This window comes from Delphinus delphis, chromosome 12, assembly GCF_949987515.2.
Source record: "Delphinus delphis chromosome 12, mDelDel1.2, whole genome shotgun sequence".
Classification (NCBI taxonomy): Eukaryota; Metazoa; Chordata; class Mammalia; order Artiodactyla; family Delphinidae; genus Delphinus; species Delphinus delphis.
In genome coordinates, this window is record NC_082694.2 from 55,835,491 (window position 1) to 55,851,805 (window position 16,315).

The window sequence follows — 16,315 nt, forward strand, 5'->3', positions numbered from 1 at the left end:
GTGCTGAATGAACACCAGGCACCTTCCCTCTGATACCATCTCTCCCCACGTTTGTACCTGCCTGGCTTCCGAGCAGCTCTAGGGGCAAATGGGGCTCCACGTGCCATTTCCTTGGTCCTCCCTTCCCTGGGCCCTTCCCCTCAACACCGCCACCCCCTGCCCTCTCAGGAGCCGGGCTCACTCTCCCGACCTGACGTCAGGGAAATGACCAGATGGTCCCCGTGGCCTATGTGCACTGCTGTCTCTCCCCCTCGAGAAGTCCCAGGTAGAGGCTGGTCACAGGCTTTGGGCCCACACTCCTAACCCTCCCCGGGATCCTTCTTGCCCCTCAGCTCTCCCCACTGACAAGGCACTCTCTAAAGGGGGTCTGGGTGTCCCCTCATGGGAGAGAAGTGGGGCTTCAGGCTGCCTCCACACTCTCCTTGCATGGAAGGACCCCCTGGTCCTAACCTTGGTCCCAACCCACTGTACCCCTCCCAGGACTTGTTCTCCATGTGTGAAATGGGAACAGTGACCCTGGCCCTTGCTCAACTCCAGGGGTTAGAGATGGAAATAACTGATATGCCAGAGCACTGAGTGAGGAAGGTAGTTACTACCGGGAGGGGGGAGGGGACAAGGGGTGAGAGAGGATGGGGGGAGGGGTGGGGAGAGGGCAAACTGTTGAAGTGCAGCGTTTTCTACTGGTGGGAGGGTACTGGCTGTGGTGGTACAAGGTGAGTGGGAGGCGGTTCAAGGCTGAGCAGAGACCCTATTCCCTGCATTTGGCTTCTACATAGCATTTTGGTCCCTGGGACGGGCTGCACTATTCGGTGAACATGTTGGGCAGCACCTCTCTCCCCTTCCTAATGTGACCCGCTGTCCCCTTGAGGGGTGAAAAAACGGCTTCCATGACTTTAACCCGGGGACTCGTGTGCAGGGGGTAGGCAGGCATGGCTGGGCTGACAGGCCTGAAGCCACCAATCATCCAGCATTTGCTGGGCACACACCACGGCCCAGACCCTAAGCCACAAAGTCAGATGATAGGTCTCTGACCTTGAGCCCTGCCAGGCCAAGCCTGGGAGAGACAGACCTGCAAAAGGATCAAATGCAACCCAAGCCAGTGGGATTGCGAGGTAGTAACGCACGGATGCAGCACAAGAGCACAGGGGTTGGGGGGGGGGTGACAGGGGGCGATGCACGTGAGCCGAGTCTTGGAGGATGAGGAATGTAGCAAAGGGAACGGCATCCCTGGCACAGGGAAGGGCATGAACAAGGGCACAGAGCTGTGAGAAGACTCGGTGTGCAGGGAAGGGTGAGGAGATCACGGAGGCAAGGGAGGAGGCGGCCTAGGGACAGAGTTAGGAGACAGGCAGGAAAGACAGGCTGGGCCCTGCAATCTCAGGAGCCTGGGAGGGTCCTGCAGACAACCCAATAAGGCAGGAAAGGGAGTGTGTGTGAGGTTTTTAAGAAGCCGAGGATGATCTGTCTTGCATTGTGATCAGTTACTCTGGGAACAGTGTGGACAGACTGGTGAGGGGTGTGGGAGATGACCTGAGTAGGACCTGAGTAGGAAACAGTCTGTATTCCAAGCAAGGGCAGTGGCAGTCTGCAAAGGTACGGACAGAGAGGCACAGCCCACGTCAAGGAGAGAGGCAACTTTGGGATGATGGGTGGACACTGACGCATTAAAGAAACAGGTGGTAGAGCAGGTTCATAGGAAAAGATACAGAGTTAAGACAAGTTGGAGGGGCTTGGAGGACGTGCAGGTAAACACGTGCAGCACCACACTTAGGGCTGGAGACTGGATTTCAGAATCTCGAATCTCCCTCTTACTGATGAGAGGTGACCTTATGGGGATGGATGGGGTCACCTGCGGGAGAATGAAGAGGACCAAGAAACATCCTTTAAAAAATCCCCACAAGTAAGGGACACACAAAAGAAGACCCAGTGAAGTGCCCAGAAGAAACCTTTAAGTAGGAAGAAAACCAGGAATGCAACAATAAAAAAGAGCATGGAAGTAAAAAAAAAAAAAAAAAATTAAAAAGAGCCATCTTTTATGAGGGTGAAAGCCGAACATAAAACACCCAGACAGGGGCCTCCCTGGCGGCGCAGTGGTTGAGAGTCCGCCTGCCGATGCAGGGGACACGGGTTCGTGCCCCGGTCCGGGAAGATCCCACATGCCGCGGAGCGGCTGGGCCCGTGAGCCACGGCCGCTGAGCCTGCGCGCCCGGAGCCTGTGCTCCGCAACAGGAGAGGCCACAACAGTGAGAGGCCCGCGTACTGCAAAAAAAAAAAAAAAAAAAAAAAAACCACCTAGACAGACTGCAAAGTGCCCCATGCAAGAATAAAGCATTCTCAAAAGTCCTAATTGCATGCTGAAGAAAGCTGATGTGAGAACCAAAGTATGTGTCTGACACTGTCTGGTCAAGCATCCTGGACCGACACCCTGGATTAACACTGCATGGTCTGTGCTATTAAAAACAGCTTTTCGGGGCTTCCCTGGTGGCACAGTGGTTGAGAGTCCGCCTGCCGATGCAGGGGACATGGGTTCGTGCCCCGCTCCGGGAAGATCCCATATGCCGTGGAGCGGCTGAGCCCGTGAGCCATGGCCGCTGAGCCTGTGCGTCCAGAGCCTGTGCTCCGCAATGGGAGAGGCCACAGCAGTGAGAGGCCCGCGCACCGCAAAAAAAAAAACAAAAAACAAAAACAGCTTTTCGGGGACTTCCCTGGTGGCGAAGTGGTTAAGAATCCGCCTGCCCATGCAGGGGACACGGGTTCGAGCCCTGGTCCGGGAAGATCCCACATGCCACGGAGCAACTAAGCCCGTGTGCCACAACGACTGAGTCTGCGCTCTAGAGCCTGCGAGCCACAACTACTGAGCCCACGTGCTGCAACTACTGAAGCCCGCGTGCCTGGAGCCCGTGTTCCGCAACAAGAGAAGCCACCACAATGAGAAGCCCGCGCACCGCAGCAAAGAGTAGCCCCCGCTGGATGCAACCTGTGAAAACCCGCGCACAGCAACAAAGACCCAACGCAGCCAAAAATAAATAAATAAATTTATAAAATTTTAAAAAACCCCAGCTTTTCAAGAAGTAATAGATTGTTGTTTGTATAAAATTTAATTATATGCAAAACATGTTCTGTATTGGTTGTGGATTCATACATTTGTATTAATTGTATAAAATCATGCGTTGGGATGAGAAACACCAAATTAAGGAAAGTGCTTACTTCTGAAATGGAGGGACACGGAAAGGGGGTATGCAGGTGACTACTACTGTATCTGAAATTTATCCCTGTAAAAAATCTGGGGAAATGGCTGTAATATCTGAATGTTACTTAGCATTGCTCTGGGTAGAGAATAAAGGGGTCAATGTAATGAAGAGTACAAAGAAAAGTAACATGGGGACAACCGTGTCAAGCGCTCAAGAAAGCTCAAAGAGGATGACCAAAAGTCGTGCTGGATTTGGCATTTAGGAGGTCTCTGGTGACCGTGTGATGGCAATCTCAGTGAGAGGTTGGGGTGGGGGCAGAAGGGAAGCCATATAACCCACTATAATGGGTGGAGGAATTAATGAGATTTGAAGGAATGGAGACAACTCTTCCCTCTTTCAACAGATTTGCTAGTAAAGGGAGATAAGGCTAGCTTCAGATGAAGCTGAGCAGAAGACAGATGTGGTGGTGGTTTGACGGTTCTGTGATGTTGACTGGACGGAGAAGTGTAACAGTATGAGGAGAAGGGAGAGAGGGTGAAGATGAGGAGAGAGGGGACAGAATGATGACAGGGCAATCATAAACACTCTGTCCCAGGCCCCATGCTAAGCACTTTACACACACTAACTTATTTAGTCCTGTAAGGTAGATACTATGATTCCCATCTTACAAATGAAAAAAACTGAGGCACAGAGAGGTTGAATATCTTGCCCAAGGTCATCCAGTAGTAAGTGGCAGTCTGGCTTGAGTCAGGACACTCTACTGCAAGCTCCTAAGGCGGGTGGGGAGAGGAATGGATCCAACATGTGGGTACCAGGAGGGTCCTCTAGAGGCCAAGGGGCACAAGGGGAAGAAAGGTGAAGGGATCTTTGGAAGGCTTGGCTCTCAGGAGGTGAGAGCTTCAGGAGTAACAGAGGATTGGAACAGCTGGTTCTGGAAATAAGAAAACAAGCTCCTGAAGAACATATAAGTGGGCTGCTCAGTAAGAAGCCCAAGGGGCCTGGTGAGGTGGGTGCTCACAGCTCTACGGTAGCAACAGTGCCTGCAGGTTGGATGGTTTCCTCCAGCAACTCCCTGTGGTCCAGGCGCAAGATCAGAACAAATGGAAGATAAAACTTATCAGAAGAAACCTCTTAAGAAATTGGACCAAGGACTTCCCTGGCTGTCCAGTGGTAAAGAATCTGCCTTCCAGTGCAGGGGACGTGGGTTCGATCCCTGGTCAGGGGACTAAGATCCCACATGCCGCAGGGCAACGAAGTCTGTGTGCCACAACTACTGAGCTCAGCTGCCCCAACGATAGAGCCCACGTGCCACAACTAGAGAGAAGCCCGCACACCACAACGAAGACCCAAGCAACCAAAAAAATAAAGAAAATATTTTTTTAAAAAAGTTTGACCATAAAAACCCAGTCCTGAAGATGGATCTTAAGGCTGGTACACCTTGAGAGATAGTGCATGTGACACTCTATAGGTGAGCTTCCAGAAGGAGGGAGATATTTGGGTCAGGATAAAAAGTCTTTTTTTTTTTTTTTAAGATTTATATATTATTTATTTCTTTATTTTATTTTTGCCTGAGTCGGCTCTGCGTTGCGGCACGTGGGATATTCGTTGAGGCATGCATGATCTTTCATTGTAGCACATGGGCTCTTCATTGCAGCGCACGGGCTTCTCTCTACTTGTGGCGTGCAGGCTCCAGGGCACGTGGGCTCTGTAGTTTGCGGCACGCGAGCTCTGTAGTTGTGGCACGTGGGCTTAGTCGCCCCGTGGCATGTGGGATCTTAGTTCCCTACCAGGGATTGAATCTGCGTCCCCTGCATTGTAAGGTGGATTCTTTACTACTGGACCACCAGGGAAGACCCAAAAGTCTTAATAAAAAGACACCAAGAACCACAACGTTAGGGATTTCATGGAGGGAGCTGCTGTGTTCTGCCTTGAGGGTCCCTCTGCGTCCACAAAACCTTCCCTGACCACTAGTCCAGCCTTGCTGAGCCCTCTCTCCTGGGACTCCTACAAGTACCAGCACAGCCTTGCCTTACCTACAACCTTTTCTATTGTCCAGTAAACTCGCGTGTGTATGTCTTGCTTCTCTAGTAAAGCTCTTGAAAGAAACTTGGTGTATCTTTTTAAAAACACCTCTCACAAATGCCAGCAAACAAGGGTTGCAAACAGGCATACCTCACAAACAAAGGCTGGAGGGGTCCCAAGGGCGCCTACGATGGCCCTAGCACAGCAACCGAGGCACAGTCTACACTGCAGTCAAAAAGGCTGGAAACAACAAAATACTCAACAGAGAATAATTTCTACCAAGCGAGTTTCAGGGCCTGGGAAACAGTGAAGAACGCCGGGCATTTAGATCAGCCTCCTGATAGCTTTTAAGTCAACTCAGACATGTTCGTTTCTGACTTTCAGAGCTGAGGAGGGTGAGATGCAGAAGAGGGTGCTGGGCTTCATCTGTGTGACATGCAGCTCCTGCGTCCACCTCACTGGCATGGGAGCCTTACTGTGAAAGCCCCAGGTGGGAGCACAGCACGCTCCCTCAGCTCACCACAGGAGCGGCCTGGCACACGTCCTCCACCTGGCTCTAGGCACAGCAGCGCAAGAGTGAGAGATGGGGCAAGGTCTGCCTGTTGCTTCTCATACCTCCAGGCCTTGGGGACACGGTCAAAAGCCACCTGCTGGGGCAGCCTGGCCACATGAAACCTCCATGTCCTCAGGATGTGGTTTATGAGACAGCAGAAGAAAGTGCGGACCCTGGGAAAAGGCCTCTGAGCGGCTGGGGGGACATCAGATTAACCTGCCTGGCCTCAGAGCTACACAGGGGAGGAAGCAACTGATGCTGAGGGCTGGGGGCCTGCCCCTGCACCCAGCCTTATAGCTGAGCCACTGTCCCAGCAAAGGGCAGCATAAAACCAGATAGAATTTCCAGAAATTTATTGGAAACAGGATACAAATTGATTAGTAGATGGCATCTACTTACAGACAGACGGTCCACACTGTTAATATCACGCTCTGAGTGAATTATCCTGGGTAAATACTCATGACCACTGATGCATGGTCTGGGCTGGTGTTCTCTGGCAGGGAAAACCAGAGATTAGGGGAAGAGGAATGGGGAGGGGTAGGCAGAAAACTGGGATGCAGCTTTCCTGAGGGGAATGGTGAGGTGGGGCTGCTAAGTGGCTAAACCCCCCCAATGGAAAACTGGGACAAGTGTTAAGAATAAAGTCCCCACTGCCTCCCCAAAGTGCTTTCCTGCCTAGGCAGAGCGGAAGAGAAGCTACAAGACACATCTACCCTCACCAGGGTCTTAGGACAGCATGGGACATAAACACCAGTCTTGGACATGACACAGAGAGGACCAAGGCCATGTACATCCTCGGCCTGTTTGCCCTCTGACCTGTGCCCCCACCCTCCCCTGCTCTGCTCTGAGTGGTGGGGGGCTGACCACAGGTTGCCTGTCCCCAGCTCCCAGGTCAGCTGGCTTCCAGCTGGGTTTAGCTAACAAGAGGCAGCTGCAGAAATCTGGAGAGCACGAGGAAGTGAGAAGCCAGGCTATTTCTGCTCCCTCTCTGCCTGGGGGGACCAGGCAGGGACCTGTTTCTGGCACGGACCATGCCTCTTCATGGCTCCAGCTCCCACCACATTGGCCCTCTGTGGTCCCAGGCCCCCACCAGTGGCTGTGACTCCCGAGATCCAGTAACATGGCCTCTCCCTTCTGTCCTACCTGCTGTGGTTCCCCATCTCCGCGTTGCCCCTCACTCCCCTGTCTGGCATCTCAGCTCTTCTTGTTTCTGTATTAAATGATTCCCTGGATTAAAACCCCTCTGTTTTTTTTTTTTTTAATTTATTTTATTTATTTTTGGCTGTGTTGGGTCTTTACTGCTGCCTGCCGGCTTTCTCTAGTTGCGGTGAGTGGGGGCTACTCTTCGTTGTGGTGCGTGGGCTTCTCATTGCGGTGGCTTCTCTTCTTGCGGAGCACGGGCTCTAGGCACGCGAGCTTCAGTAGTCGTGGCTCGTGGGCTCTAGGCATGCGGGCTTCAGTAGTTGTGGCGCACCGGCTTGGTTGCTCCGCGGCTCCCGGACCAGGGCTCCAACCCGTGTCCCCTGCACTGGCAGGCGGATTCTTAACCACTGTGCCACCAGGGAAGTCCCCAAACCCCTGTTTTAAATACACAGACTGATTCTGTTTTCCTGGCTGGAGGCTGATAGAAACCAGGCTGGGGACTAGGCACAGTTGTGAGAGGCAAAGCTAAAAACCACTATGTCCCCCTCCCTTGCACCACCTTGGGGATGCAGGGGGGCGGGCGATGACGGGGGGAGAGGGAAGATGGCTTGCAGGCTTCTGCATCCCTGTCCTAGGGAGCACAGACCAGGCTCAGCACAGCACCCCTGTGCACGTCTGCTGGGAGCTGTGCAGACAGGTTCTGCATGTCACCCCACAAGCTCACTGCTCACAGTGGTGACATGCCACCGACGCCTACAATGGTGACACTGTGGCCCCAAGAAAGGGGGTGGCTGGGAAACCCTCTCCACGCCAACTGCTCAGGTGGCAAAGGCAGATACTAGCGGCTCCTTGGTGTCCCTCATCCATTCCCTGGAGGTTCAATGCTGGGGACTTTCCAGAGGTGCAGTGAGAGCGCGAGATCTTCAGCATCCTCCCTGAAGGAGGACGGGGCTGCGGAACCAGGGGCTTTTACTACACGGCGAAGGAAGAACTTCATGTGGCTCAAAATGAGCTGCCCTTGTCCCACAGCTAAACATGAACTGGAACCGGGCTAGGCCTCCCTCTTCTTCCTTCAGACCCGGCCTGGCCCCGGTCTCCAAATCTCCTGGCCTGGGGAAGGAGGGCCTCCCCGCAACAAGCTGACAGCAGAGTCACGGGCGGCTAATTGCTCCTTTAACCACGAGTCACCATTTCATGTGGGTCAGGAGAGGAAAGGGAAAGGGTGAGGGAGTCATTCCACCTTCTATTGTCCATGTGCACAACAAATCCAGGGCAGGGCACAGGGACACAGCTTTGCCGTGTCTCTTTCTTTAGAGGAGAACGTGGCACATGACCGGTGATGCGAGAGCTGGTTGCCTTCTGTCCCTGGGTCTCTTCAGAAAGAGCTTCTCTGTGGGACCCCGAGGGCAATGCCTGCCACCCTGCCCGGCTCACCGAGCACCTCTGACACATGCCCACCCACGGGGCCCCAAGCCAAGAGCCGGAACAGCTCCAGGAGCTGGCAGTGGTGAGAATGTCCCCAGGGTCACCCCGCCAAAGCCTAAGATGAGAACCGACCCCTCCTGGGAAGAGGAGCCACGATGACCGCAAGGCTGGAAAGGGAAAAGGCAGCTCCAGCTCCGAGAGTCGCCCTCAGCCATCACACATCACATCCTCTCTGCTGAGCTGAACCCACGCTCTGAGATCTAGGCATCTAGAGGGTCATCGTCATTTTAGGGATACCGCGCTCTGCTTGGGTGGCGGTGGGGTGTTCAACGCAATTGGAGCCACTCTGTCCTGCAACCACCTGGCCGTGCGGGGCACCTACTACCAGCCACCCAGCTGTCTCCCAGCTGAGGACTCCAGGGATGCCTGGGAGGTCAAACTCCAGCTGTCTTTCACGCTGCTGGGACCCTGTGCCCTGCAGCCAGAACCTGCAAACAGAGGCAGGGGAGGGGCCAGACTCACACCTGCTCAGGGAGCCAATGGGGCACTAAGTTACTCCTGTCCCCGTGGCTGTGTACACAGAGCCGCAGAGCACTCTGCCTGTGATGCCAGCAGGGCCGGTGCCGAGCGCAGACAGTAGAAACCAGGTCGCAGGCAGGTCTCCCGGGGCCTAGGCACAGGGGCTCACAGGTATGTTTGGGTTGGAAGGGTCGGGGGGGCTCATGGTGTCATACACACAGACTCACCCGCAGACACAGTTCTCTCACTTCACCCTTCTAGGCCACACAGACTCCACCTGCTTAAAATCTACCTGGGTGAATGGACTCACAGAAGGGCCGACCTGGCTGCAGCTGCCCGTCAGCTGCTCTGGCTGTGAAGGAACAGGGCAGGACACGATGGCTGGTCACAGTGATACCCACACTCAGCTCAGGTTAACACCTGCTCTTGCTGGAGCTGCATGGAGCCGAGCAGAATGCCAACTGCTCTCCAAAGACAAAGTACAGAGGACATAAAGAGCGCACAGGCTTCCCAAAGACGACTTTCTTAAGTTTTGTCAGAACCGTAGGTAATTCTGTACCTTGGCGGGGGGGGGGTGGGTGGGGGAGGGGGTCAAATACAGGAAGCCTGGGGTGAAGGACAAAATTTCCCCATTAAAAAAATGGGGAATGAAGCCTATTGAGGTCAAAGCTGAGTGACAGTGACAGCAAGGATGTGGGGAAATATCATGAACTGCATAAACACTGGCACATTCTTAAGAAAAATCCATTCAGAAAGATGCCGTGTCCCTCGTGTACACATCCACACAACTGATGACAGAGCTGAGCTGGCACATGCAGGGCAGCAGCGGCTCTGAGCCCGCAGCAGCCCCACTGCCCCAGGAGCCGCAGCGCCCAGGGTGCGGAGCGCCGGAGAAGCGGGGACGTGGAGTGGCTCCCTGAGCCCCTCGATTCCCCAGGCAGGTCCCCCCTGGGGCAGCGAGGTCTCTGAGAGGAAAGCAAGGTGACACTGATTCACACGAGGAGACACAGCCTTGGGGATGTACACTCCTGCAGTCTCTTCCCCTGCCCCATCGAGTCTCCATGGGGCGCGTGGAGGTCTCCCACTGAAATGCTCTGGGGAGGGGGCTGCCTCGTGGCACGGCCGTAAACATCAGCAGAACAGAGTAGCAAGTCTTGGATTATAGGATTAAACAGGGATAGCTCAGTCTGACACGCAGCATGTGAATTCTGGAAAAGGAAAGAAACAGGGTCGAAGTTAAACAGGTTCCGACGGCGGAGGCAAGGTGAGAGGAAGGGCGGATCAGGCCTCCCACCACCACCATCACAACCTTCAAGGAAAGGAGGTCGGGCATTGATTCAAATGAGAGCTCGCAATGTCGTTTAGGGGTGGACATAAGGAAAGTTTAATTGAGGCCAAGAAGATATGTGAATGACACTGAAGTACCTTTAAAGCTGGGATTTGGATGGGCAGGTGTAGTGGTTACCGGCAAGGCGCTGCAACACACCAGGCAAGTGCTGACATGCGTATCAGAGCAACATCACGGAACCTCTCTGACTGGACGCTGAGAAATGGGGAACACACCTGGCCTGCAGGAGGCACACCCTGATCTGAGGTAACCACAACTAATCATATGATGTGGGCACTCGGAGGCTAGGGACATATTTTTCTGCAGAAGGGGAGTGAACTCAAACACCCACAGTGTCACAGTGTCTGTCGTTCCCACCCCCTCCACTTGCCCCCAAACCTTCAACTCTCCTGTCCCAGAGCTGGGCATCCAGACACTCTCAAAAGAAACAAGTAAATGAAAAGGAGAAGTGCTGGCAAACTATGTCACCATCTGGTGTTACACAGTATGTTGTGAAAACTTCTGTTATCAGGAAAGTGGCTAGGAGGGAAGTGGGGGGTGTCTGCTGAGATGGGATCAGCTGCTCGGGCCAAGGCAGGGCTCAGATACTCTCCCTCATCACACGCTCTGCAACCAGGAGAGGACACAGGGTTAGGACACAGGGACGCTCACCTTCACAGCCTCCCGCCATCCTGAGGAAGGTCTGCAGGATAGAGCAGAGCTGCACCTTCACTTCATGAGCCTTTCTAGAATAGGGGAGATATATGCACACAGCCTGGTATTTGATAGGGCTCAGCACATACGTGTTAAATTAAAACCCAGACAATTCAGTTCAGGACTGGGCTAACTTGCTTTATTGATAGGTTACGGAACTGCCTTATTTAACTTTCACCAGAACCTTGTGAGAGTCAGAAAGGTTAGGAAATTGCTCAAGGTCACAGGGCGAGTAAGTTGAGGAGTCAGGATTTGAATGCAGATCTTCTTAATTCAGGTAAAGTTTTTCCTACTACTCCAAGCCGCCCCATTCTCCATCCAACCCAGTAAGAGCATACTGCCCTCTTCAGTGTCTAAATTAAGGGTTATGTGTGTGTCCGTATCTCCAGTATCTCTCAGAAGCCTCTCTCTTTTTGTCCACCCCCCTATGGAATTAAGCCATCTGCCAGAAGAGTCGCTTGTAAATAGCTTTCCAAGCTTCCGACCTGCCATGGTAAATTACGCTTTCTTCTATCTGTGCTAAACTTACCTGCTCCAGGTTCAAAAGCAACCCTCTCCTCCCAGCAGCTCGGGATCTGGCGTCACACCTGTCTTCTCCACACTGGCCATGGTTTTAAGTTGAAATATGTCACCTCTTTGCATTCTGGGCTGAAGAACCCCAGTGCTTACCATCTGCCCTTGTACCGCTTCACGTCTCCCTGCTCAAAGCTTCCTCAGCCCCACTGTGCTTCCTTGAAGCAACGAACCAGAGCCACGTGCAGGGTCCCAGATACACAGGCCCCCAGCATGGCAGAGGGCCCCAGGAAAAGATCTATACCCATTCTCAGGTCTCCTTCCTAGATGATGTAGCCCAAATCATTTCCCTTTATGCTTATAAATAAATTCTCAAATGTATCAATCTACATATGCTACTTTGGTCTATACTATCCCTGATTCATAAGCACTTTTTTTTCCTTGTTTTTACAAAATTCTCCCTTTTGGTTTGACTATTCAGAAGTACATAAAATCCATGGCCTTGGAGATTCTGCACTCTATCTAACCAACGGATGCAATGGCAACAACCTTTTTTAAGGTTTCCAGCTACTGGCGTCTGAGTTAATTTCCCTCCCTTCTAAAACCCAGAGGAGAAACCATTATCAGGATTTTGGAGCCCAGAAAGCAGATAAACAAGTGACAACAGACTATGTACTCAAGAATTCCAAGGCTGAAGCTGGCAGTGTGAAAAGCTGAGAACCCAGTTTATACAAAGGAACTGACACCAGACACCTCTGGAAGTGGGGGAGGGAGACTGCAGTAAGGGTTAGTTGAAGGCTGTTTGAGAAGCTCTCCTGACTCCATACCCCTAGGCAACTGCCCACCTCCCATAAGTCTGGATGTTTATTCTCTAAAGAGGACCAAACAGAGGGTCTCAGGCCTAAGGGACACAAGGCACCAAGCGCAGTTGAGGGCAGAGCTACCAATCCCCAAACTGAGGGATCACATGAACATATACCTACTGAATGGTGAGACCGCCAGCCTTCTTCCCCTTGAGTTCCCAGAAAGCAGACGGCCAAAACTTTATTCTCTGGAAAACAGACTGCGCTGTGGTCTGAATGTCTGTGTCCCACAAAATTCCTATGTTGAAATCCTAATGCCCAATATGATGGTATTAGAAGGTAGAGCCTTTGGGAAGTGCTTAGGTCATGAGGGTATAACCCTCATGAATGGGATTAATGCTCTTATAAAAGAGACCCCACATGTCCCCTAGCTCCTTTCATCATGTGATGACACAGCAAGAAGATGGCAGTCTGCAACCTGGAGCAGGGCCTTCGCCAGAACCCAGCCATGCTGGCACCCTGATCTTAGACGTCCCTGCCCCTAGAACTGTGACAAATCCCTGTTGTTTATAAGCCACCCACTGTAATATTTTGTTACAGCAGCCTGGATGGACTCAGATAGATGGGAAGAATCTTCTCTGGGAAACTTGACCAGTCTGTAGAAAAAGACCTGAAGATATTGGCATTTGGGCCACCCAACAAACAGCTCGGCCTGATCACCACACTGTGAAGTGCACTATTGGCTCAAGCACAGAGATTTCATCTTATCTTAGTCTCCTACTCTTAAACATTATTACACAACCAAAGGTCATCAGGAAGAAGCCTCGAACACAAATATTAGAGACCAAAACACACAAAGAGAAGAACACAAATTGGAAGACACAGATTATTCATGGAGAAGAAAACTCAAGAAACGAAAAACACTATCATTAATATCTTCAAAGAAGTAAGGAAAGATACAGTCTCCACAAAACACAAACAGCATACTATTAAAAATAGCTTTATAGGGTTTTTAAAATCTGTGCTGGAACAACATGTGCTGGCTTTAGAGATGTGATAAGAATCATTTTATTTTTGAGTTTAATAAAAATAGAAAAATTCATTTATAAAACTAAAAACAGGGCTTCCCTGGTGGCGCAGTGGTTGAGGGTCCACCTGCCGATGTAGGGGACGTGGGTTCGTGCCCCGGTCCGGGAGGATCCCACATGCCATGGAGCGGCTGGGCCCGTGAGCCATGGCCGCTGAGCCTGCGTGTCTGGAGCCTGTGCTCCGCGGCGGGAGAGGCCACAACAGTGAGAGGCCCGCGTACCGCAAAAACAAACAAACAAACAAAAAAACCTAAAAACAGATTGGGACTGACATATACACAATATTATATATAAAACAAATAACTTGTAAGAACCTGCTGTATAGCACAGGGAACTTTACTCAATACTCTGTAATGGCCTATATGGGAAAAGAATCTAAAAAGAATGGAGATATATATATATATATATATATATATATATATATATATATAACAGATTTACTTTGCTGTACACCTGAAACGAACACAATATTGTAAATCAACTATAATCCAATAAAACTTTTAAAAAAATCTTATTGTTTTCCAAATTATATATGAGGAACAGCATAAAAAGGGAATTCTAGTAATTATGTATTTTCAGACTCAGTTCTAAAATAAAATGTAAACTTTTCTCTCCATAAAAAAATGCATACATACATACATGTACGTGTGTGTGTGTCTGTGTATATGAAAAATAAAAGGCTATTTTTAAACCTTTAAAAAAAAGACTAAAAACAGGAGAAAAAGAAAACTGGCGTGTTCATAATAATATCAGACAAAATAGATGAATTTAACAGAAATAAAAAGGATCATTTCATAGTGATAAAAAGGTCAAAAAGACATAAAAATTCTAACTACATACTCAGTAATAGAATTTCAAAATTACATGAAGTAAAAATTGGCAGACTTAAAGGGAGAAATTAGACAAATCTGGTTTGAATATAAAGTTGAGTAAAGTAGTACTCTCCAGAAAGTAGAGAAAAAAGCTGCAGGGAAAGAAAACTGGAGAGAAACAAGAAGAAAATTAGAAGAGCAAGGCAGGAGGCCCAACATTTTGCTCCTTTTTTCTGCTGTCTGGTCCCAGATGCCTTAAATGTAATCAGCCCTGTTTCCCCAGGACTCGCTCTTGGCCCAGCTCACTGACTGCCCCAGAGGGGTTCCTGTAGGCGCTCAGCGCCGCTGCAATCAGACCATCACGGAAAGGGTCTTCTCAGATATCTTCTTAGGAAGCTCCATCTAATAACAAAGCTGCCTTCAAGCTTGCTCTTCAGTTTTACATTAATTACTTTTCATATTCATGGATATGTAAATAGTTGCTGATAAAAATAAATATTTGGTTGAGGGAGGAACACGCATAAATTATAACTCTTGTTTTCTGAGCTTAAAGAGTGCTCAGTCATCTGGAAGGGAAAACAGGAAACACTGAAGGAAAATAATGAGCAAGGTTGGGAAGCTTAAAATAAACCCAGTGGGAGTCTCCAGATCAACTAGGCTGTGACAAATCCTTCCATTTACATTGCCCCTGGGGCTCTGCAGATTCGGAAGACTTCTGCTCACTTCTTTACTGGGATCTAAAGAGGCTGTGGGCAGCGAGGCTGGGGGAGCAGCGGCCCCCGGCGCAGGGAGGGGGTGGGGTGGGAGGGGGAGGGGGTGGGAGGGGGAGGGGAGGGGGAGGGGGTGGGAGGGCCCGATGCGGCCGGTTGGTGCGGTGCCTTCCGCCCTCTGCAGCCGTCTGCGTCTTTTTTTTTCCTTTTCGCAATTTTGAACATTTTACAAGACGAGGGGTTCGAGGCAAGTGAGAGCATCCTGCACGTCGTCGAGGAGCCCACGGGCACTTGGCGCGCTCCCTGGGGACTGCACTGGGAACCTGAAAGTTTTTTGTTTTTATGCAGATATATTTATATTTTTATGCAGATGCATTTATAAAGACATAGGTAATTTTTTTTTCCTCCCTTGTCTCCACCGCCTTGAAAGCGAGAACTTTTGGCAAAGGACGGAGGAAGAAGCTCAGCAACATTTTGGGGGGAGGTTGGGGTGGGTTTTTTTTTTAAGAAAAAAAAAAAATTGAGTGCATAGCGATGGAGAAAATGTCCCGACCACTCCCACTGAATCCCACCTTTATCCCACCTCCCTACGGCGTGCTCGGGTCCTTGCTGGAGAACCCGCTGAAGCTCCCCCTTCATCACGAAGACGCATTTAGTAAAGATAAAGGAAAAGAAGCTGGATGATGAGAGTAAGAGCCCGACGTTCCCCCAGTCAGCATTCTTGGGACCCACCTTATGGGACAAAACGCTTCCCTATGACGGAGATACTTTCCAGGTGGAATACATGGACCTGGAGGAGTTTTTGTCGGAAAATGGCATTCCCCCCAGCCCGTCTCAGCATGACCACAGCCCTCACCCTCCCGGGCCGCAGCCGGCTTCGTCAGCTGCCCCCTCCGTCATGGACCTCAGCAGTCGGACCTCTGCACCCATTCACTCTGGCATCCCATCTCCAAACTGCATGCAAAGCCCCATCAGACCAGACCAGCTGTTGCCAGCCAACCGCAATATTCCGAGCCCCATTGACCCTGACACCATCCAGGTCCTGGTGGGCTATGAGCCAGACCCGGCCGACCTTGCCCTCTCCAGCATCCCCGGGCAGGAAATGTTTGACCCTCGCAAACCCAAGTTCTCTGAGGAAGCACTGAAGCCACAGCCCGTGATTAAGAAAGCTCGCAAAGTCTTCATCCCAGATGATCTGAAGAGCACTGGAGGAAAAAGTACCCAGCAGATTTAAGTCACTGCTGTCATCCAATACCTCAGATTACCTTCAGTGATGCAGAATCATAAAATGTCCAGGTTTTGGGACTTCCCTGGTGGCGCAATGATTAAGAATCCACCTGCAGGGACTTCCCTGCTGGCGCAGTGGTTAAGAATCTGTCACCCAATGCAGGGAACACGGGTTCAAGCCCTGGTCCGGGAAGGTCCCACATGCTGCAGAGCAACTAAGCCTGTGCGCCAGAACTACTGAGCCTGCGCTCTGGAGCCCGCGAGCCAC

The 16,315-nt window shown here is 51.1% G+C and overlaps 1 protein-coding gene and 1 pseudogene across 6 annotated transcripts in view; one reads left to right on the top strand and one right to left on the bottom strand.

The window, feature by feature from the left end:
• Positions 1-16,315, bottom strand: part of MTA3 (metastasis associated 1 family member 3) — a 170,676-nt gene that overhangs the window by 8,310 nt on the left and 146,051 nt on the right. The window contains exons 17-18 of one of the 6 annotated variants that reach the window (XR_009521459.1): positions 10,853-10,926; positions 9,426-10,061 (exon numbers count right to left, since the gene is read on the bottom strand). The exons of 4 other annotated variants lie outside the window; for them this stretch is intronic. Coding sequence is in view for 1 of the 2 variants with exons in the window: in XM_060026727.1 (XP_059882710.1) it covers positions 10,036-10,061 (26 nt within the window). In the remaining variant the exon portion in view is untranslated. Of the gene's footprint in view, positions 1-9,424; positions 10,062-10,852; positions 10,927-16,315 lie in introns of those variants that run through there. One more of the 6 variants, XM_060026727.1, reaches the window with a different exon arrangement.
• Positions 15,355-16,054, top strand: LOC132435338 (hepatic leukemia factor pseudogene; annotated as a pseudogene).